This window comes from Asterias rubens, chromosome 22 (assembly GCF_902459465.1).
Source record: "Asterias rubens chromosome 22, eAstRub1.3, whole genome shotgun sequence".
Taxonomy (NCBI): Eukaryota; Metazoa; Echinodermata; class Asteroidea; order Forcipulatida; family Asteriidae; genus Asterias; species Asterias rubens.
The window spans coordinates 1,704,231-1,726,778 of NC_047083.1; the positions used below are offsets into that span (position 1 = coordinate 1,704,231).

General features: G+C 38.2%; 2 protein-coding genes across 2 annotated transcripts; one reads left to right on the forward strand and one right to left on the reverse strand.

Annotated features, from left to right (window-relative positions):
* Window positions 1–2,809: 2,809 nt before the first annotated feature.
* LOC117305198 (elongation of very long chain fatty acids protein 4-like) lies at window positions 2,810–9,002 on the reverse strand. Its single transcript, XM_033790013.1, has 8 exons — window positions 8,936–9,002; window positions 7,538–7,724; window positions 6,807–6,994; window positions 5,949–6,032; window positions 5,705–5,761; window positions 4,828–4,942; window positions 3,557–3,684; window positions 2,810–3,134 (listed from the first exon to the last, which is right to left on the reverse strand). Exons 2-8 carry the CDS (start codon window positions 7,593–7,595, stop codon window positions 2,895–2,897), a joined length of 870 nt encoding a protein of 289 aa, XP_033645904.1. The 5' UTR covers window positions 7,596–7,724; window positions 8,936–9,002; the 3' UTR covers window positions 2,810–2,894.
* A 410-nt stretch (window positions 9,003–9,412) lies between these two features.
* Window positions 9,413–19,944, forward strand: LOC117305467 (elongation of very long chain fatty acids protein 4-like). The gene is made up of 7 exons (XM_033790335.1): window positions 9,413–9,534; window positions 12,738–12,874; window positions 14,627–14,814; window positions 15,243–15,323; window positions 16,911–17,082; window positions 17,810–17,937; window positions 18,314–19,944. The coding sequence occupies exons 2-7, from the start codon at window positions 12,808–12,810 to the stop codon at window positions 18,557–18,559; spliced, it is 882 nt and encodes a 293-aa protein (XP_033646226.1). The 5' UTR covers window positions 9,413–9,534; window positions 12,738–12,807; the 3' UTR covers window positions 18,560–19,944.
* Window positions 19,945–22,548: the final 2,604 nt, after the last annotated feature.

Genomic DNA, 22,548 nt, shown 5'->3' on the forward strand with positions numbered 1-22,548 from the left:
ACAACTCGACTATCTCACCGCGGCAGACCATTGACGACTTATCTACAAGTCTAATATTGCCCGTGAATTGATAGGATTTTTCAAAGTTTTAGGATTGTATTTGACCTCTGTTGAACTAGAAAGAGGCGTCCTCACCATCTCCGAGTTGACTGGGCAATTTTTATGATCAACAATTTCAGAATTTCGCATTTACGTACAATCTTGCCCATCCGGTCTCAAAATCTGCACTGGCCCCGAGGCTAGTGAATTTGACTTTGAATGTGTACGTATTTTTCATGTACTGGCCTTTTCATCATGGATGTCATATTTTTAAAATTCTGTTGAGTATCAAAGAATACTTTACCCATAAAAATCCTACAAATTAAACGTTTTCTCTGTCATTTTTTCAGAAATGTTTAAGCAGTTTCTTTTTCTGATTCTAGTGTAGTAAAAACGGTTCTGGGTCTAGAAGCCTTATAATCTTTTTTTCGACTCTTTCATGTATGGCCGCTTTCAAAACCATGCCTTGGGCTCTTGCTCCAACTCTGGCTCCGACTCTTGTTTTGGCTCTGGCTAGGGCCTTGGCTCTGGCTTGGGCCTTGGCTCTGGCTTGGGCATTGCTGCAGTTTGAAATCCATTCCCGAAAGTGTTCAATTTTCATTTATTTTTAAGCAGTTTACATGTTTGTTAAGATTTTTCTCTTGTTCTGATTCTGGTTTGTAAAAACAGTTCCGAGTCTACACGCCCTGCAGTCTTGTGAATTTTCCAACCAAATTCAAACCTTGTCCATGTAGTATTGATAAATAATTCAGGCACATTTCTTGTTTAGACCACTCTGTTATGGCTCAACAACTTTCCTTCATTTCATGGTATTAAAAAAGAAGTACAACAGATTCATTTCTTAATCAAATTTCTTTATTTATTTGTCACTTCAAACAATTTAAAAATCTAAAATTTTACAATTCCTGAGCATCATTTTTGATTATACTCGGATACAAAATTACATTTTTGTGATTGTACACCAAATAAAATTGAACGCCACACATTTTTTATTCAGATAACGCCATTCTTATTCAGATAAGTAAAATTATCAAGAACAAAACAAAGCACAACAAATTAAGGCACGTAAGGTAACAATAAGCAAGTACAATATACTTTTGTGTGGTCATTGAAAAACAAAAAATGTCCAATTGAAATAAAAAAGTGCATGGCCATACAAACATAGTAGCAATAAATTTTGTTGATTCTATTCCAATAAGTTTTACAGAAATATCACATCAATTATTTCAGAAGTTTGCAAAGTTGTACAAAATACTAACTCAGCTGCATTCGAAGCTGTCAAAATATCAAAACTACAAACTAATTTGCTAAACAACTTAACATTTAAGTACTGCTGTAAAAAAGAATTACTGTCAAAATTATTTACATAGTAGCTAGTAGTTATGTCAGTTTTTAACAAAACATTACTAATATTCACTTTGGCAATTGCCTCCATGCACCTGTTCATTGCCTTGGTGCCCTTTGAAATGTAGAAATGAAAGTTTCCTGTACAAAGGAAAAACTAACTTGTCCTAAGACTTAAGAATGTATCAAGTCTGGTAGATGTGATGTAAGAAAGACTATTTTATAATACTTCAAAGTAATCCATTTTTGTATCACTCAAAATGGAATAGAAATACAAATACTAGAAAAAGTACATAAATATTCACACACAAACTTCCAGAGACTCATAAAGGTGTGTCTCATTAAATCTAGACTTGGTTCCAAGTCTTAGATCGTGGCTTTTTAGTCGTCCTGATAGTTGCTACAAACAGCGCCCTCTTGTGATCTTTCTTCGTTATTTAGCCTACAGAGATTGCGAGATAGGGTGTGTGATAGCTAATTTAAATGTGGGGGTTGTTTTCTTGGCTGAGATGCACAAGAATAACCGCAATCTAAGACTTGAATCAAGTCTACATTAAATCTACCCTGACAACTTCGGTGCATTGAACTTCAACCTTTGACACAACTTGTGGCTCAAATTATTGATGACATTTACAACTAACCAAGTGTATGCACTAGTTCGGTCGTTTGAATATACTATAGTTTGATGCCTAAAACTGTTAAAAAAAAAAAAAATATTTTCCGTGGATTTGACGAATAAGTGGATTTAAGAAGTATATTTTGCGGATGAAAATAACAAAATTAAAATTAGCTTACTATAACAAATTTTACAAATAATTAAAGTTGTTTGGAACAAATTGCTAGAATTTCAGACTATTTCAAATATTTGTTTGGCAATTGAAAATTGTGTGATAGAAAACATAAAATAAAACACAGTATATATATATGTGCACATTTTCTTGCACTTACACTCAAAACAAATTTATACAGAAATACTTTTGATTGTCTTCCCAAAATTAATGACAAGTGTACCACGAACGTGTTATACCATTACCAGCCAAGTGTGGTGGACTGGATACCAGCCGAATTAACATGTCTAGAACACTGTATTCAAGTGGTCCCCTGCTTTAGTTGTTCTCGGCAGGAACTTTGTTTTTCTCTTTTTGAATAAGATATATTATCAGGATTTCCCCCTTCCAAAGTTTTATTTTTTGTGGTAGATTATGCATGAAGTTGGAGTACTTTTAGATCAAAACCCACTCTGAATCAAGAGCTATGTTTTTTTTTAAAAAGTTGGATGGTATACGATTTTGACAGTGAAAAGCCCTTTTCACACTACTCAAATCCCCAGGGTTGAAACGGCCAGCCTTTTCACACAATGATCACTATACCACAGGTCCAACCAGAACCCAATGGAATAGGAACACCAATACAGTGTGAAGGTTCGCCGGGGTGACCATGGGGTAAAGAAAAGTCTGGATTCCACACAGGGATGATAAATACAGCATGAAAAGGGCTACAGTGAAAACCCCCTACTTTTTACCAGGTCTCTTACGAAGGTTATACCTTCCGTTGTCTTCTCGTTGCTCGGTAGTCTCCCCGGATGCTTTGCCTTTCGCTTTCTTGCCACTGTAGCTCTTACGGTAGAAGTTGGTGAAGAGAATGATGTGACTGAGAAGGTAGGCCATCAGACAGTAGACGTAGGGTCGGGGAAAACCGCAATCATGGTATAAAACGGCGAAGCTGTGGATCATGATCCCGAAAAACTGGATCTGAGGTGGAAAGGAAGAATTCAAAATGGATGTAATAAGTGTTTGAGGAAAACAAGCAGCGACTTGGGCCCAATTTTATTAAGCTGAAAATTCTGCTTAGCAAATTTCTTGGCTGAGCAAGAAACGACTGGGGTACCAGTGGCAGCAATGGTAACTACATGTATGTGGCGTTTTGGCTGGTAATATACTTTTGTTCAGCAAACGTTTTTTGTGCTTACAGGCTTTATGAGCTCAATATTGTGGTGCTGCTTTTTCTATTCCTGCCAGACATCTGCTAAACGGTTTCACAAACCGCAGGCCCACATTGGCAACTAAAAAGTTATAAACGCATTTCAGAATGGTGCTTTTCACTCTTTTCTGATTTAAGCGTTCATATCTGAACACTCTCCACAACACAATATCCATACATAAATGTGTCTTACCAGTTGCAGGGATGTTAGATATTTCTTCCACCATAAGAATGGCTGGATGCTTGGCCCAAGGGCTGTTAAGAAGTAATACGAGTACATTAGGGTGTGGATGAGACAGTTCACCATAGCACCAGAGTATGCTGTAAACAAAAAAGAAACACAATTTTTTTTCTTTTAAACAGGCACAGAATTTCATTTTATGGCTTTATGTCCAAAGATTTTAGAGTGTCGAAAGCACAAGTTATTGTTTGAACGTGAAATACGCCTTGGCACCATTTTGGCAAGCGATGCTTTCTGTTACATCATTGCATTGATCATTGATAGTAATGATCATTGTCTGCATGATCTACTGTTGCATCAAAAGAGTTGCCAACTGCAATGGCGTCCAGTGCACTTCTCAAATTTCAGTCAGAGTTCCCCAGGTAGTGAAAGTTAAGTCAACACTTTTTGTTTTTCTTTGCAAAATGCAACGACATCCTTTTAAACAGAATTGATAAGATTATGTTTCCTGACTTCCTGTGTCAACCATACTGACCTTAATTTCCGCACGTTCCACAATTTTCAGTTTAAAGGGAAGGTATAATTTGGAAATCACTCTTAAAATTAATGCCAATAAAAACCTTTTGTTAGAAGCCTACAGCAGCTTTTGATAGTACAAAGCATTTTGAGAAACATTTCACTTTGAAGTAATGAGGTTGTGGAAATTTATATCAGTTTTTATGCCACAAAATTTGAATCTAAGAACGCATCTGAGATTGTGTATTCCTACTAGGGATTATTCTTACTGCATGTGGATATTCGCTCTGGATTTTTCAGCGATATCTCAAAAATAATATAACCACCTTTTGAAATGAAATTTTCTACATTTCTACATTTCTACAAGTCTACATTTATATAGGATTAAAACGGTTGGCAGTTCCAAAAACCAACGGTATAGACCATGTGAACTTTGTTAACAATAAGTGTGACCTTGTGCTTTTGTTTGTGAATTCTGGCAGGCAAGATACTACACAGGTCCTATGGGAAAGTTGACATTTTGTGTCATAATTTCCTCATAAATCCAAGATTTATGAAAGTAAAGGCTTTGAGATGTGCCCCTTTCATCATATCAAAAGTTGACAGGAATTAGACAGTGCAATCTCCATAAAATATAAGATTTTATGTTTTATTCCATTAGGCTGTGTACAAATCGTGCCTGCAGGAAGTCCAGGCTCTGTGGCTCTTTAGTAAACACGTGATGTCACAGGTCACATCGTCTATACTTTTTAAATTCTCTAACTTACTGTTTCCCCCCGCAACCCAACGTACTCCGACCCACCACAGCATCACCATTGTAGAGTGATGATAGACATGCAAGAAGGAAACCTGGCTGTTCTTCTTCCGGAGGATAAAAATGACCTAGAAAGACACACATAATATAACATTGTTGAAAAGTCAGAAAGAGGTGTGGCTGTTCTTTTACCAGAGGACCCAGCAGGGCCCTTTTTAGCTTGTGACTGAAAAGCAAAACCCAAAATAAGCTGTTTTGCCATAAAAAACATGATTAAAGTGTAAAAAGAGGCCGAGATAGGGTAAAAACCAAAATTAATATTCTTTATCCCGATGCAAATTTAACATCCATTATATCGTTGCGGTACCCGCTGCCAAAACATAGAACATGTATGATTCGAACTGCCTCTAGCTACCGGGCAACCTCGGTAGTCTAGTTGGTAAGACACTGCTCTAGAATGGCAAGGGTCGTGGGTTCGAATCCCACCCGAGTAACATGCCCGTGATATTTTTTTCACAGGACTCAGGAAAGTACTGAGTATACAGTGCTAACACACATCGGTGTATGGGTAAAAACCAAAATTAATAATACAACTATTTGTTTTTATTTCTAAAAATGAAGAAGTTTTCTTTCTAAGCAACTCCTGTAGAAGCCAAGTGTGGTTGGTGTTCACAACAAAATACTTCTTTATTAAGGAAATGCTTTGTGTACACAAGGCCAGGTTACATCCGGATCACTACTTTTTACCTAGTACCCTGGTCAGGTCAGGTCAGGTCAGGTCAGTTCAAGAAGTTGGGCCAGACAAGTTAAAAGACTTGTTTATAAGTCCAAATAGCAGAGCTTTTTTTAGTGTTGATCAAAATGTTTTTAAATGCTACTCGTTCACTCACCGTGTCCAAAAGTTCAATGACCTTGGAGATATAAAACCACCAGCAGACAGAAGCCAACTATGAGAAAAGAAAAGATTTAATCATTTTTAACTCTGCTGTTGCGTCTCCTTGAGCAGTGCTCAAGTATTCTTGTTTCAATAGAATTCAAACAGTAAAGCATGAGGCATGCTAACAACGGTATGTGTATCTAGGGTGGTGAGCAATATCTGCTTAGTAAAGCGCTAGTACGCTTAGCATAACTTACCCTGAGAGCCATTGGGTCGTCAGAATAGTCAACCGGTTCACATACAGAATTGAAGTTTGGGTTGAGAATAGATGTGACCAAGAACTACGGAAACATAAAACAAACAAAAATAATTTTTGTTATTATCATTATTAATTATTATTATATTTATTTTTGGTAAAAATGAAACCATGCGCGAGCGCTAACTGTTGAATGAGGTGCATGCTGGTCTAGGATGGCTACCTAGACCAGCTTGCACCTCAGTATTTGCGATAAGTTATTTTTAGTTCGTTTAAGCTCACACACACAGCAGAGTCGGGTCAAAGAACACAGACCGAAATGTCAATCAGTACAAACGGGCTCTTCTCAGAGCCACCGCTACTACTTTTTACATGGTGTCACCAAAAACCTCACTTACTTAAAGTGAAGGTACACTGTTGGTAATTGGCAAAGACCAGTGTTCTCACTTGATGTATCTCAACATATGCATAAAATAACAAACCTGTGAAAATTTGAGCTCAATTGGTCATCGGAGTTGGGAGATAACGATGAAAGAAAAAACACCCTTGTTGGTTGAATTTGTGTGCTTTGAGATAGGAATAAAAGACTTCTAGCTAGAACTTAGAAGTCTTCTATTATTTTAGTGAGAAATTACCTCTATTTCAAAATCTACACTACTTCAGAGGGAGTCCTTTCTCACAATGTTTTATACTACCAACAGCTCTTCAATGCTCGTAAACCAAGTCAGTTCTTAAGTTAATACCTGTTTTGAGTAAATACCAAATGTCATGTGTACCTTCCCTTCTCAGAGCCACCACTACTACTTTTTACACGGTGTCATCAAAAACCCTCACTTACTTTAAACCATACCAAGCCTACCTCTTTAAACATGTAGACCGAGAGAACAACCAATGACAGATTATACGCCATCATTAAGTACTTCAGATCAAAGGGTTTACGGTCCGCCATGTACTTTGGCCCCCACCACACCACTAGCAAGTACACCATAACCAGGCTGTAAGGTTGCACCGGACTTTGCACAAAGAACCAGTCCTTGGTTCTTGGATCTAAAGACCCAAAAAAGAAAATGAATTATTACTTTTAGATAATGTATATTGTTTTAATCTCCATTTGTCTTTAAATTTATATAGCTGCAGAATGCAAGTTAAATAGAACGCAAGTAAAGTAGAATGCAAAAAAGAAGTTAGCTTAGCACAAAATAATTCCGCTTAGCCAAAAATCAAGGTTACTTACAGGGTTCTCCAGGGATTGTATAAAATTTTAAGAACCCAATCTGAACATAAACTTTGGAAGCTTAGCTTCAGCATGCTGAATTGAAACAAGTTCCTCTGAATTTTGGCAACCTCTCTAGGACCCTAAGTTCATAGAGCTGCTTAAGCAGAAAATGGTGCTTCGAAATTTAGGGCTTAGCATAATGAAACAGGATACCAGTCACAGATAATACTTCTGGAATGGTATTTTGACTGGTAACCTTATTCTCTGGTAAGGATAATGTACTTAGCTACAATTTGTGCTGAAGCAGCTCTATGAATTTGGGCAAGTCTGCGATCGTTGGGAGGATAGTTTGTTTAGTCTAGATTCTTACTTACCAGCTACGCTGTCTGCCCATAGGACCATCTCCTTGGCGTACTCGACTAAACCGGACATGGTGATGGTGTAATTTTGTAAATTACACAAGATTATCGCTCCAAGAAATGAAGAAAGTAGGCACCTGAAAGCGCTAGAACTCTTTTGTGACCTTTTTACTAATCGGTAATCCGCTCACAAAAAGTTTTTCTGTTGAGAAACAAAATATGTAAAAAATAAAATTTGATAACAAGGAATGACATTTTATAAGCTGACAGTTCAAACAGTCTTGAAAATGGCTTGCCGATCTGGGTTATTCATAGACCAAAAGCTTTGCAAATGTTCTGCGGTACATGGTATGAAACGGTAATTTGTACTATAAATGCTTATCTGACTATTGTATTGGGAATAAACTATACAAAAATAGATAATAACAAAATTTCACACAAAGATTCTGTTATTTTGGCTATTTGTTTTGGGGGATGAAGACAAGAAAAAAGAACACCTTTGTTAACTGGATTATAAAAACCAAATATTTACATAATATCCATGGGCTATTATTATTAGTAATATTATAATAATTTTGTTTAGGATTCTCTCTATCATGCACTCTCTCTCGCTTACTTTATAAACATGATAAAGTTTACGCTACCAATCCAATCTGCAATTGCCAAATGTTTTTTGTAAATGCTATTCAGTTTATCAAATGATACGTGTAATGTATGATGTGGGCAGTATACTGACGACGATCACCTGAGTGATCTCTGATCTAAAGTGATGGGGTGATCCTATTGTTCTAATCAAGATCAAGGGTATCACGAGGCCGAGGGGTGATATTTTGATAACTCATCCTTTTTTCCGCATTTGCAGAGAGGCCAATAGGAGACTTTCCAACGCTAGGTGGCAGCAGACATACCGGGTAAATTTCCATTGTTTACGTAGTTCTGAACATGCGCATAATTCTGAGAACAATGGATTTACCCGGTAAGTCTGCTGCCCTCTATCGTCCCAGAAAGTCTCCCATTGAAATTAAAGCAGATCCTGTCTTTAGTTTATACTTTTACAAAAAACAAATTTTGTTTCAGTTTTAGGCGTTACTTTTGTTGATGAGGGAGAATTTAATTTCCGCAAGCACAAACATTTTGATAAAAATTTAATTAAAAGTTTTCCAACTTCCGCTGCCGGCGGCGCCGCGCGGTGTCCCCACAGTACACACACACAGACCATGACAGCACTAGCTATGGAACGGAACCAAGTTGTCTAATGTAAAGTGTAACGTGTGTTATTTTCCTCAGCAAAAGCTAGCGGCTGATTAAACGATGCCGTGCCTTATTATTAAGCGGAAAGTATGGCATATTATTCTAAACTATTTACCCGCCCTCTCACACTAACAAACCATTTAAACTAATGTTTTTACTTACCATTTTTAGCGGCTTTACTTGTGGTCTCAAACACCGGTTGTAACACAGTTGAGTAGTCAATATAAACGTTAACATGCCTTTTAGGTCAAAGGTGATGGGAGCGTCAGTTTTACAACAGGGTACCACTAACATAGAGCTATTGTTTTAGTTTTTTTAGTTTATAACTAGACAAATAAAATTTTTTTTATTATGCTTATTAACTGGATGATCAGTTTACAAAATCATTTTTTATTAACAAAAATTTGATAAAATTGCGGCATTTGATTGTGACATTTGGTTTGTTGAAATCATTATTACCCCTATTTGAAAAATGAACTGGTCTAGGCGCGGCTTTCCACACAGCCATGGGTACGCGGACAAAACCGACCAATGGTTTGATTGATAAGAGATAAACAACCTCCGTGGCTTTGCCTGTCGTTTATATAACGAAGATTATCATTGGTCAATAACGTAATTAGCTCTCACATACCTGGGGATTCCGCACGTGTAAACGTCGCTGGACAGTTCCTTCTGAATTTCTGTTGAACAATGGACCCATAAATAAACATTATCTGGAGGTTTTTTCAAAGTCACAACTACAGTCATTCTTCGGAAAAAGGGTGAGTCATAAAACATATGTTTTACACCAAAGTCTACTTGTTATTTGTTCGTGTTTGTCCAATGTCCAAATGTCAAACGTGAAACCAACTTCTCACCGGTTGGATCTTGGCCATGGCATGGCGTGTATTCGTTGGACAGCCTGCCGTGTTAAAGCGTGTGTGTACGGTATGGTCTAGCGGTGCCCACACGCGGGCGCTGCCCTATAGATTCTCGGGTCCTCGCGGCCAAAACTCCCTGGTGTGCCTTCATGGGAATTGATTATTGGTATGCTAAGAATGCTACACTAGATGCGGTCTAACTGGACTTCACTAACGTGAGCTAATGTAAATACATAAAAATTATAAATAGTTTATATATAGGGCCACGACTTTTTATGATGAGTCATAATTATTAAAAACCTAATAATATACTATGACTGAGTGACTATTAATTTAATAATAATAAATTTATGATTTTAATTCAAAAAGTTCAAGAATACTGTTTTATAATAATTTAATATAATAATTTAGGTATTTCTATAGCGCCTTTTTTTTTTAGCACAGAACAATAATTTTAACAAGAACAAAGCAAGGAAAGAAAAAAAACACTAAATGACGAGGCTGACTGAAGAAGTAGGTTTTGATTTTTTGTTTAAATGGCAGTAGAAGATGATTCCCTGATGAGTTTGGGTAATTTGTTCCATTCCTTCGGCACGCTAGAGAAAATGACTTGGAGCCGGCAGATCGATTAACTATTAAAAAAAATATAATGACTCGTGAATTATTAAAATTATAGTTGGTATGGTAGGATACATTCATTAGGTAGGCACAACTAACAAATTGTCCTTATTCGGAGAAAGAGTGCTAAGTTTGCTGGCTTTGTAGTAGAACTTTTGAAACTCTAATAATATATGGCATCAAAAAGGTCATTCCAGGATGGATGTGATTTTGTCAAACAAACAACAATGTTTAAAGCTATTGGACCCTTTCGGTAAACAGTGTTGTCCAAGGCCCACACTTTGTGTACCACAACTTCTATATCAAATAACAAACCTGTGAAAATTTAGGCTCAATCGGTCATCGGAGTCGGGAGAAAACAACGGAAAAACCCACCCTTGTTTCCGCGCGTTTCGCTGTGTCATGACATGTATTTAAAATAAATCCGTAATTCTCGTTAACAAGAATTTATATTGTTTTGCTGTTTTCTCAAAAAGTAAAGCATTTCATGGAATAATATTTCAAGAGAAGTCTTTCACCATTACCTTCTGTAAACCCTGCAAGTTATTTGTAAATCTGTGAACTTTTTTGTTTTTTTCTGAACCGAAAGGGTCCAATGGCTTTAATTTTGTAATACAAATAAGGCCAATCCATAAAGAATTCTCTTCTTATTTATAGAAAAGCAAAATGCATCAATTGCTTAGCCTCAAAAAGCACAGCAGTGTTTGCACAAAACTTGTCCGTTCACAATTCTTTGCTAGATCATAAATGTAAAATTGTTAATGAATTCTTTCCCTGCAACATTCCCTACACTTCCAATTGTGTCTGCTGGTTTATGGGTGACTTTATAAAAAAAACACCAAACAGTTTTTGTTTGAGTTGCTCTTAACAACAAATTTGCATTGAGCAGGTCTCCACTGCATGTTTGTTTGTGTGACCTCTCTACCCAAGGTCGCCCGGGGTCAAGCAATACAATATTGTCACTCTCCAAATATGCACAGATACTATTGTAGGCACCCTATTGTATTGCCACTTATCTTTTACACTCTTGAATTGTGCAAACAAAAAACAAGTACTAAGTTGGCCTACCACAAAAAAAACCCATTATATGCAGTCCAGTTGAACCTTGTGTTGTACAATGCACTGCACACAAATAAACTTCATATGACTAGACCCAGTAAACTGGGGCGCTGTACTCCTTTTTCAAAATTTTAGCATTATCGGTACGACCATGGTACGACCGATATAAAAATTGTATCATTATCGGTACAACCGATTATGACAACTTGAACATAAAAAAAAAAAGGAGTACACAACGCCCTAGTTACTGGGTCTACTCCATGACTTTAATCTATGGTGCTATCTTTATCTGGGTGAAATGGACCTTTCGGGGTGTCGCTATATTGCTTTTTCGCCAATTCAACCCACGGTTGTCCTTTTACATCGTCGACAAACCATTCGGCCATTTATGGGAGTCAAATTTATAAATGGCTGACCGTGTTATTTTGCAAACTAAAAAGGAAACCATGCAATTTCGAGGCAAATTTGTGTGGATCATTGTATTCTACTTTTAAAACATCTTTCTAACCATGCATTTTATAAACTGTGTTCCTTTAATGAGCTCAATCAATACCTAGGTCATCCTTGGGAACAACCATAAGAGTCCGTCTGGTTAGTTAGGCACACACCTGGCTTTTATGAGCTATTTGCACAGGCACAGTCACCCATGACAACAATGTGCACCAAACCCCAATGTGCCACACACATGTTTTGTACAATGAGAGCCTTTCCAACCATTGGATGTGTGCATGTTACTTATTATACCAGAAGAAGGCAGCTGGTTTCTTTGTCTGGGTATGTGATGTGACATTATTGGCAATGTTTTTTTCCCCGCCCTTAATCTCCAAACTCAACCAGTCACAAATTTTGGGTTATGTCGGATCCAGACCCTTCAAAAAATCTAACTGAGAAGAGGTAGGATCACTGCTTCCTCTAAAGCAGATTCAAATGTCAGAATATTTTACATTCAAAATCATCTGAAATCCTCTGGATAATTTTGAAGGACTCGGGGGGGAAAGTATAAGATCTTCTTGGCATGCATGTTTAGATTGAATGTGGTTTGTAAATTAATTTTTTTTTTCATGTACAATACAATGTTTGAATTTTTGGAAAATTTCTTTTCTCCCAAATGTGATGGCCATAGACATTATACGATAGAGCAAGGACTTCATCTTTACTGTCTTTGCTCTATTATCTGACACACAACAAACAACTCTCAGGGTCCAATGTCATGTCTCTGCTTATCCCAGAATGCTGTGCTTACTTACTGCACCCCATAGAACTTGGATGGTAAGCCCGTAGTCTGAGGTTAGCAGAGCCATGAAACTGGCCCAGATTTGTGAAGAAATTTGTGAACTGTATCAGGTTTTAATGTTTGAATTAGCGTGAGGTTTGTCCAGTCTGTTACCAGTGTGCCATAATTATGTATAATAATTTTTTACTTTCAGCAATTATCGGCTAAACTGTTGGCGGGATTGTTTCCATCAGTAACCACGGCAACACAATCCAAGCGCAATCATGGAGATTATTGCGGACAAGGTCGACCATCTATACAAGTTTTATCTGCACACCCTGACACTAAGTGGTGAGTGTTAATTCTTCAGTTTCCAGCAAAATTGCAAGACATTTATGGGACTCAAAGTCAACATTTTGGGGTGTCTTGGCCGAGCGGATAAGAGCACCGAACTCAACCTCTGGTGCTTCTGTTCAGCAGAGTGTGGGTTTGAATCCCTGTCGTGACACTTGTGTCCCTGAGCAAGATTGTTGACTATAATTGCTTCTCTGCACCCGGGGGTAAATGGGTACCTGTGAGGGCACAGATGGTTCTTGTGGGTGATTTAGCCGAGGAGCGCATAATGTTGCACATGGCTGTCATACTCCCCACCAGGGAGCTGAGATGGTTTAAGGAATGAATTAAGGCCCAGTGACCAGGGGTAATAACGTGAAGCGCTTTTGGACGCCCTCCGGGTGTGAAAATCTCTTGTAAAAAAGGGTTATTATTATTATTATTAAATGTTTTGAAAATGTTAAAAATGATAGGTCTACTAAACAGTTAAGCATGTTAGGTAATGAGTTCTATAGAACAATCCGCCGAAACAAAATTGGTAGCGCCCTCTATTGAAAATTACCATCTACATGTACGGTGTCTTTTTGAGCACAATCTGAAGACACCGCAGCAAATGGCGCGCGGTGCTCAACACTTGCGCGCCCGGTGCGCGTCGAATTGGTCTATTGATAGAGACAAGCCCACTAGACTTGTCCGGTCATGAGTTTACTTGCCCGAAGCAACACTGGCCGCGGGCCTGTAGTCCAGTATTCATTTTGAGCTCTGAGGCTCAGGCCTCGGAATAGCCAACGGCACCCATGGTACCCACAGCAATTGCCGTGATGCCCTGTACTTTTGCTGTGATGCCCTTTGCAAAGTTCCAAATGCGGTGCCCCTTACCAGAGAGAAATTGCTGTGCCCTGTGCCCTTCCAATGGACCGTTCCGGCCCGTCAATCAAACTGTGCGCGTTCACCCATTTTACCAATCACAGTCAATGATTGTGGTCGGACAAACACGGCCATGCGTGCGCGTATAATTATTTGGCATGCGCGGCAGAATCGTGCTGAATGTCATTGGGAGTGCTTGACACGTGTCTTGCTCACGTGCGTGGTGGGCGGAGCTTAGTGGAAAGCCGGAACGGTCCATAGCGAAGTTGAAGGCCTTGAGGTCTAATGACTCCAAATACACAAATGGGCTCATAATACCAACTTGATATAAAAATATCAAAATTGGCCGACTAACAAATTAACATTACACCATACAGTCTTGTATTATGGTCCATTGGTAAATTTCTGAAATGCAAGAACTATACTGTTTTCTAGTGGAAAATTCTGCTTGCCCCCCTCCCCTCCCACCCCCCCCCCTCCACCTCTACCGCACAGAGTTTGTTTATATACGTATGTACTTGTATTATAAGTTATACTTACTTGAATACTATGTTGGTTAGATTCCCACCCGAGTAATGATATGCCTGTACGTTTGTTCTTAAGTGCAAATTTAAAATCTGCTTTAAAAATTAATTCATTTTGGTTTTTACCTATATACACCAATGTGTGTAAGCACTGTATACCCAGTACTTTCCCGAGTTCTGTAAAATGAATCACAGGCATATTACGTGGGTGGGATTCGAACCCTTGACCTTTGCAATTCTAGATCTCAGTGTAATACCAATTAGACCACCGAGATGGCTGGAGGCATTTCGAATCCCTATGTTTTAGCAGTGGGTGCTGCAAACGATTTATAAAATAGATGTTAAATTTGCTCTGTTGTTCTTTGCCCTTCATTCCTAGATCCCCGTGTGGCAGACTGGTTATTGTTGGATTCCCCATGTTGGACAATCGGCATTGTTCTGCTCTATTTACTCATTGTCTGGTTGGGGCCAAAGGTCATGGCCAACCGTGAACCCTTCACCCTCAAATGGTCCATGATGGCCTATAACTGCGTGTGTATGGCAATATCGTTTCATATTTTTAAAGAGGTGAGTTCTGAAGAAAAGAATCTAAGACGCTACCTTTCAATATTTGATTTTTTATAAAAGTTTTTATTGAACCTCGCTAGCAGACTTTTATTTTGGTTCACTCCCCCTCCCGCATTTTATACCACGATGCAGGACACGCAATCACAAGAATGTTGGTTCAAATCCCACCAAGCTAACCAATGGTTTCACAATGATTAAAATATTTATTTAAGTATTGTTTTCTAGCAACTGAATCACAAGTTTGTGATTTGTGCAACTCACAATCAAAGCCAATGTTTGTGTTAGAGAGCTTGGCTGTTGCTAACTTTGCGTTTATACCGCCTTGTGCCAAGTTCCCTTGGAGGAAGAGCATCTTTAAACAAACAAAATAGTATTTATGAGAATAAATAAATTAACTTTTGTTTTTTATTGATGTTTATTGTTTTCAGAATGTGATTTGCGGGTATCAACTTGGTTATAGTCTGACCTGCCAGCCAGTTGTCTTCAGTTACAATGAATTTGAACACAGGGTAAGTCATGTACTGTATGGTGTCTGCTTTCCTGCAGGGTTGGGTAGCTTGGATAACATTCGAAGCCACAGTGGGTGATAATGAGTGGTAAAACAGTAGGAGGGTTAACTGTGTACTGTGTACTGTGTGTTCTTCTCATGTTACCATACTGTAGGCTGGCAATGTCTGGCATAGTTTATCTATCAATCAAACCGCAGTGGATGGTAACGAATGGTCAGACAGTAGGAGGGTTGACTGTGTACTGTGTTGTGCGTTCCTTTCATGTTACCATACTGTTACTATACATGTTACCATACTGTAGGCTGGCAATGTCTGGCATAGTTTATCTATCAATCAAACCACAGTGGATGGTAATGAATGGTTAAACAGTAGGAGGGTTGACTGTGTACTGTGCTGTGCGTTCTCATCATGTTACCATACTGTAGGCTGGCAATGTCTGGCATAGTTTATCTATCAATCAAACCGCAGTGGATGGTAATGAATGGTTAAACAGTAGGAGGGTTGACTGTGTACTGTGCTGTGCGTTCTTATCATGTTACCATACATGTCTGGCAATGTCTGGCATAGTTTATCTATCAATCAAACCGCAGTGGATCGTAATGAATGGTCAGACAGTAGGAGGGTTGACTGTGTACTGTGCTGTGTGTTCTCATCATGTTACCATACTGTAGGCTGGCAATGTCTGGCATAGTTTATCTATCAATCAAACCGCAGTGGATGGTAATGAATGGTTAAACAGTAGGAGGGTTGACTGTGTCCTGTGCTGTGCGTTCTCATCATGTTACCATACTGTAGGCTGGCAATGTCTGGCATAGTTTATCTATCAATCAAACCGCAGTGGATGGTAATGAATGGTTAAACAGTAGGAGGGTTGACTGTGTACTGTGCTGTGTGTTCTCATCATGTTACCATACTGTAGGCTGGCAATGTCTGGCATAGTTTATCTATCAATCAAACCGCAGTGGATGGTAATAAATGGTCAGACAGTAGGAGGGTTGACTGTCATGATATCATATCGCATATTGAATTGCACGTATGAATCGTTTTTTAAGCCACGGGGTGAAGTTTTGTTCTTCTTAGAGCTACCCTAAATGATTTAGAAAGGGCAGTTTACTATTCTCCTCGTATTTCTTTAAATCGTTGGGTCGGTACAAAAACGTTGTATATGTATAATATCCTAAAATAACTTTTACATTGTATATTTGGTTTGCGGTAGCACCATGTGTGTATCTACTTGCCAGGTAGAGTTGTTCTCTACTTGCCAGGTAGAGTTGTCCCTAAGAACAACTCTACCTGGCAAGTAGATACATGTACACACATGGTGTTTCCGCAAACCAAATATACATTGATACCTCACCATGCAATGCCTCAAATCCTATATACATCATGTAACTTTTACATTATGCCCAAATTTGACAATTAAGTACGTGCAAAGATCTGACGCTTTTGTGCAAAGCATTTTCGTTTTCGCACAATCGTGATACAATGTTTTTGCACTGAAGCAGTTGAAGTCTGGGACTTTTGGACAGTTTCGGACAGTATTGAGGGCTTAACTTAATGATTGATTGATTTAAATGTCATTTACAGATAGCAAAGTCCCTATGGTGGTTCTACTTCTCCAAGCTGGTGGAAATGTTAGACACTGTCTTCTTTATCTTGAGGAAGAAGAATAGTCAACTTACGTTCCTCCATGTTTATCATCACGCCAGTATGTTTGGTCTCTGGTGGATCGGTATGAAGTGGGTAGCCGGAGGACAGTGTAAGTGTTCAAACTAAAAGTTAAATTAGGGTCAGAGATTGGTTTTGTGACCGTAGTGGCTAAGTCATTGGAGTGTAGTTTGGACTCCCAGTCGTGACACTCTTGTCCTTGAGCAAGATGCTTTACCATAGTTGCTTCTCTCCACCCAGGGGTACAACTAGGTACTTGTGAGAGCAGGTTGATATTGTGTTTTAAAAAGCCTTCTAAACCAGGGCAGCTTGGGCTGTATACTCCCCAGTGAGTCCCTCGGGGGAATAGATGTACACTATTTACCTCATTGCTAGTCAATATGTGGGAAGTCGACCACTTTTGATCATGCCAATAAAGGCAGTGGACACTATTGGTAATTACTCAAATTAATTGTAAGCATAAAACCTTACTTGGTAACGAGTAATGGGGGGAAACATTGTGAGAAAAGGCTCCCTCTGAAGTGACATAGTTTTCGAGAAAGAATTAATTTACCACGGATTTGTTTTCGTGACCTCTAATTGAGAATTTGAGGTCTCGAAATCAAGCATCTGAAAGCTCACAACTTCGTGTGACCAGGGTATTTTTTCTTTCATTATTATCTCGCAACTTCAACGACCAATTGAGCTCAAATTTTCACAGATTTGTTTTTTTATGCATATGTTGAGATACATTAAGTGAGACAACTTGTCTTTGACAATAACCAATAGTGTCCAGTGTCTTTAAAAGTAAAATTCCTCTCATTCCGTTTTCTTTTTAGCGTGGTTTGGTGGGACGTTGAACTCTTTCATTCATCTAATTATGTATTCGTACTACCTCCTCGCTGCCATGGGACCAAGAATGCAGAAGTACCTCTGGTGGAAGCGCTACCTCACACAGCTTCAATTTGTAAGTATAGACCTTAAGCGCGCTGTCACCATCTTGGTCGTGTTCCCTGTTTCCAATCACAGTAATGAATGTTAACATTCATTGCGCATGGCACCAGACTGTTATTTCGTCTAGCCTCAGTTTGGTTGCAGTGAGTTGGAATGGAGTCGAATCAAGATGACCACACCGTGATTGATAGACCTTATGCATTGACGTCATCCAGCCGCCATCGTAGAGGAAAAACTATGACAAAACAATCAAAACGCACAGACTTGTGATTGGTCTGATCCACTTTGTTCAGTCCCTCTGTTTCCAGTAGGGCTAACAGTTTAGCTCTTTTATCATATGATCAGGTAATCTTCAACTAACTTATCAACTACTGTTAATGATTTTCCAGGCGCAGTTTGTGATTGGTCTGATCCACGCCACACAGTCCCTCTATTTCCAGTGTGACTTCCCTGTCTGGATGCAGTGGGCGTGCATCCTCTACGGCATCACCATCTTCTCCCTCTTCATCAACTTCTACGTCCACGCCTACATCCGTAAAGAGCGCCTCCCCAAGGCGGAGAGAGCGGAGGGAAAGAAATCCTCGAACGGAGTATCTACCTCAAACGGGAAGGTAGATAGTAAAAAGACCAAGTAAAAAGAAATCCTTTTTTGTATCAACTGTTTTTTTTTTAATTTGAATTGGTGATTGAGTGACTGTAGTAGTAGATTCTTTTGTGTAGGTGAGTTTTATCTTTTTAATGATTCTGAATCTGTCAGTACCAAATCTTGCTCATACCTCGAAAATAGAGGTTCTTTTAATTTTTTTACGGTATATTTTTAATAGGTATTTATTAGTTTCCTTCAGAGACCTAGTTTTAAATTACACTCAATGTAGCACCATGGACAGAAATTTGATACTGCTTAAAAAAAAAAAGGGATCTTTTTATCTTGATTCCTTGATAGATTTAGCTTGATAGACAATTGTAGGATTTTCTGAGGAACTGGTGATGCTGCGTGCACAAATGCAACGGGGCCGCAAGGAGACATGCGCAACATTTTGTAACAACTTTTTACATTCATTGAATACGAAGTACACGTTGAAGAGCGTCAGTTGATAACAATACGCGATTGCTGCCTGTTTTGTCAACCGACAAAATGGCCTCACACCGGGCCGTGTAAACACACGCTGTTTTGTCAACTTACAAAATGGCTGCATGCACGCATGCAGTGCCACGGTTACAGGCCAGTGCGCCCTCTAGTTCTTATATATAACTCTGGAACGCTAAGATCTATTTGTGACTTCTCAGGATTCTTATTGAAGTAATTAACTGACTGCCAGTATGGAATGAGTATTTACATTTGAATTTCATTCAGGTTTTGTTTGCAATTCTTGTATTCTTATTGGGTTTTTTTGTAAACATTTTTTATTGATCTTTTTCAAATGTTTGAGTCTGGATTTGAAAATAAATTTAGTATTATCCCAAGAGGTTGAGTTTAAAATTGGATAGTGTTAGTGCAATAAATTTTATTCCGAAACATGTTTTTACCAGAATGCAACTTCATAGAGTTGCTTCAGCAAAGAAAGTTGCTCTAAACACACTCAAAATCATGCTTACCAGAGTCAGGTTACCAGCCGAAATACCATTCCACATCACATGTGGTTGGTAACCTGCTCGTTTTTGCTTAGCTGGAAATTGTAGAACACTATTTGCTGCTGACACAGTAGTCACACTGCAGCGATAATGAAAACGGTAAGGCTATTTTTCCTTGTGTTATTATCAGATTTTGCTCAAAAATGTGTTGTTATCTAATTTGTCCTCAAATTTTGCTCAAAATACACAAAAATATATATAGCCTTGTGTACATTGTACTTTGATCATAATTACACAAGGCTATATCCTTGTATAATTAAAAAAAATTGCTCAAATTTATACAAGGCTATTATGAACTTTTCGCTCATAGTACTTATCAATTTTTTGCTTGAATAAGTGAAAAGTTGTACACTTTTTCGAGCGAAAAGTTCACAAGCCTTGTACACTTTTTCGAGCGAAAAGTTCACAAGCCTTGTACACTTTTTCGAGCAAAAAGTTCATAAGGCTATAGCCTTGTACATTTTTTCGAGCGAAAAGTTAACAAGCCTTGTACACTTTTTCGAGCGAAAAGTTCACAAGCCTTGTACACTTTTTCAAGCAAAAAGTTCATAAGGCTATAGCCTTGTAGTTTTTTCGAGCAAAAAGTTCATGTAGTTTTTTCGAGTGAAAAGATCATAAGGCTATAGCCTTGTAGTTTTTTCGAGTGAAAAGTTCACAAGGCTATAGCCTTGTACACTTTTTCGAGTGAAAAGTTCATAAGGCTATAGCCTTGTAGTTTTTTCGAGCAAAAAGTTCATAAGGCTATAGCCTTGTTACTTGTTTTTCAAGCAAAAAGTTCATAAGGCTATAGCCTTGTACACTTTTTCGAGCGAAAAGTTCACAAGCCTTGTACACTTTTTCGAGCAAAAAGTTCATAAGGCTATAGCCTTGTACACTTTTTCGAGCGAAAAGTTAACAAGCCTTGTACACTTTTTCGAGCGAAAAGTTCACAAGCCTTGTACACTTTTTCGAGCAAAAAGTTCATAAGGCTATAGCCTTGTACACTTTTTCGAGTGAAAAGTTCACAAGGCTATAGCCTTGTATACATTTTCGAGCAAAAAGTTCACAAGGCTATAGCCTTGTACACTTTTTCGAGTGAAAATTTCACAAGGCTTGTACACTTTTTCGAGCAAAAAGTTCATAAGGCTATACAAGGCTTGTACACTTTTTCGAGCAAAAAGTTTATAAGGCTTAGCCTTGTACACTTTTTTGAGTGAAAAGTTCATAAGGCTATAGCCTTGTACACTTTTTCGAGTGAAAAGTTCATAAGGCTATAGCCTTGTACACTTTTTCGAGCAAAAAGTCCATAAGGCTATAGCCTTGTAGTTTTTTCGAGTGAAAAGTTCACAAGGCTATAGCCTTGTACACTTTTTCGAGTGAAAAGTTCATAAGGCTATAGCCTTGGAGTTTTTTCGAGTAAAAAGTTCATAAGGCTATAGCCTTGTACACTTTTTCGAGTGAAAAGTTCACAAGGCTATAGCCTTGTATACATTTTCGAGCAAAAAGTTCACAAGGCCTTGTACACTTTTTCGAGTGAAAAGTTCATAAGGCTATAGCCTTGTTACTTGTTTTTCAAGCAAAAAGTTCATAAGGCTTGTACACTTTTTCGAGTGAAAAGTTCACAAGGCTATAGCCTTGTACACTTTTTCGAGTGAAAAGTTCATAAGGCTATAGCCTTGTAGTTTTTTCGAGCAAAAAGTTCATAAGGCTATAGCCTTGTTACTTGTTTTTCAAGCAAAAAGTTCATAAGGCTATAGCCTTGTACACTTTTTCGAGTGAAAAGTTCATAAGGCTATAGCCTTGTACACTTTTTCGAGCGAAAAGTTCACAAGCCTTGTACACTTTTTCGAGCAAAAAGTTCATAAGGCTATAGCCTTGTACACTTTTTCGAGCGAAAAGTTAACAAGCCTTGTACACTTTTTCGAGCGAAAAGTTCACAAGCCTTGTACACTTTTTCGAGCAAAAAGTTCATAAGGCTATAGCCTTGTACACTTTTTCGAGTGAAAAGTTCACAAGGCTATAGCCTTGTATACATTTTCGAGCAAAAAGTTCACAAGGCTATAGCCTTGTACACTTTTTCGAGTGAAAATTTCACAAGGCTTGTACACTTTTTCGAGCAAAAAGTTCATAAGGCTATACAAGGCTTGTACACTTTTTCGAGCAAAAAGTTTATAAGGCTTAGCCTTGTACACTTTTTTGAGTGAAAAGTTCATAAGGCTATAGCCTTGTACACTTTTTCGAGTGAAAAGTTCATAAGGCTATAGCCTTGTACACTTTTTCGAGCAAAAAGTTCATAAGGCTATAGCCTTGGAGTTTTTTCGAGTGAAAAGTTCACAAGGCTATAGCCTTGTAGTTTTTTCGAGTGAAAAGTTCACAAGGCTATAGCCTTGTACACTTTTTCGAGTGAAAAGTTCATAAGGCTATAGCCTTGGAGTTTTTTCGAGTAAAAAGTTCATAAGGCTATAGCCTTGTACACTTTTTTGAGTGAAAAGTTCACAAGGCTATAGCCTTGTATACATTTTCGAGCAAAAAGTTCACAAGGCCTTGTACACTTTTTCGAGTGAAAAGTTCATAAGGCTATAGCCTTGTTACTTGTTTTTCAAGCAAAAAGTTCATAAGGCTTGTACACTTTTTCGAGTGAAAAGTTCACAAGGCTATAGCCTTGTATACATTTTCGAGCAAAAAGTTCATGTAGTTTTTTCGAGTGAAAAGTTCATAAGGCTATAGCCTTGTACACTTTTTCGAACAAAAAGTTCATAAGGCTATAGCCTTGTAGTTTTTTCGAGTGAAAAGTTCACACGGCTATAGCCTTGTACACTTTTTCGAGTGAAAAGTTCATAAGGCTATAACCTTGTAGTTTTTTCGAGCAAAAAGTTCATAAGGCTATAGCCTTGTTACTTGTTTTTCAAGCAAAAAGTTCATAAGGCTATAGCCTTGTAGTTTTTTCGAGCAAAAAGTTCATGTAGTTTTTTCGAGTGAAAAGTTCATAAGGCTATAACCTTGTAGTTTTTTC

What these genes read in the sequence shown, in the direction of transcription:
- LOC117305198 (XM_033790013.1), bottom strand. Translation starts at nt 7,595, where the DNA reads ATGTCCGGTTTAGTCGAGTACGCCAAGGAGATGGTCCTATGGGCAGAC. An exon ending in ACGACCCAATGGCTCTCAGG is followed by an intron (nt 5,762 to 5,948) that starts GTAAGTTATGCT and finishes CTTTTCTCATAG; the next exon opens with TTGGCTTCTGTCTGCTGGTG. An exon ending in TCATTGAACTTTTGGACACG is followed by an intron (nt 4,943 to 5,704) that starts GTGAGTGAACGA and finishes GTGTCTTTCTAG; the next exon opens with GTCATTTTTATCCTCCGGAA.
- LOC117305467 (XM_033790335.1), top strand. Translation starts at nt 12,808, where the DNA reads ATGGAGATTATTGCGGACAAGGTCGACCATCTATACAAGTTTTATCTG. An exon ending in GCACACCCTGACACTAAGTG is followed by an intron (nt 12,875 to 14,626) that starts GTGAGTGTTAAT and finishes CTTCATTCCTAG; the next exon opens with ATCCCCGTGTGGCAGACTGG. An exon ending in GTGGGTAGCCGGAGGACAGT is followed by an intron (nt 17,083 to 17,809) that starts GTAAGTGTTCAA and finishes TTTTCTTTTTAG; the next exon opens with CGTGGTTTGGTGGGACGTTG.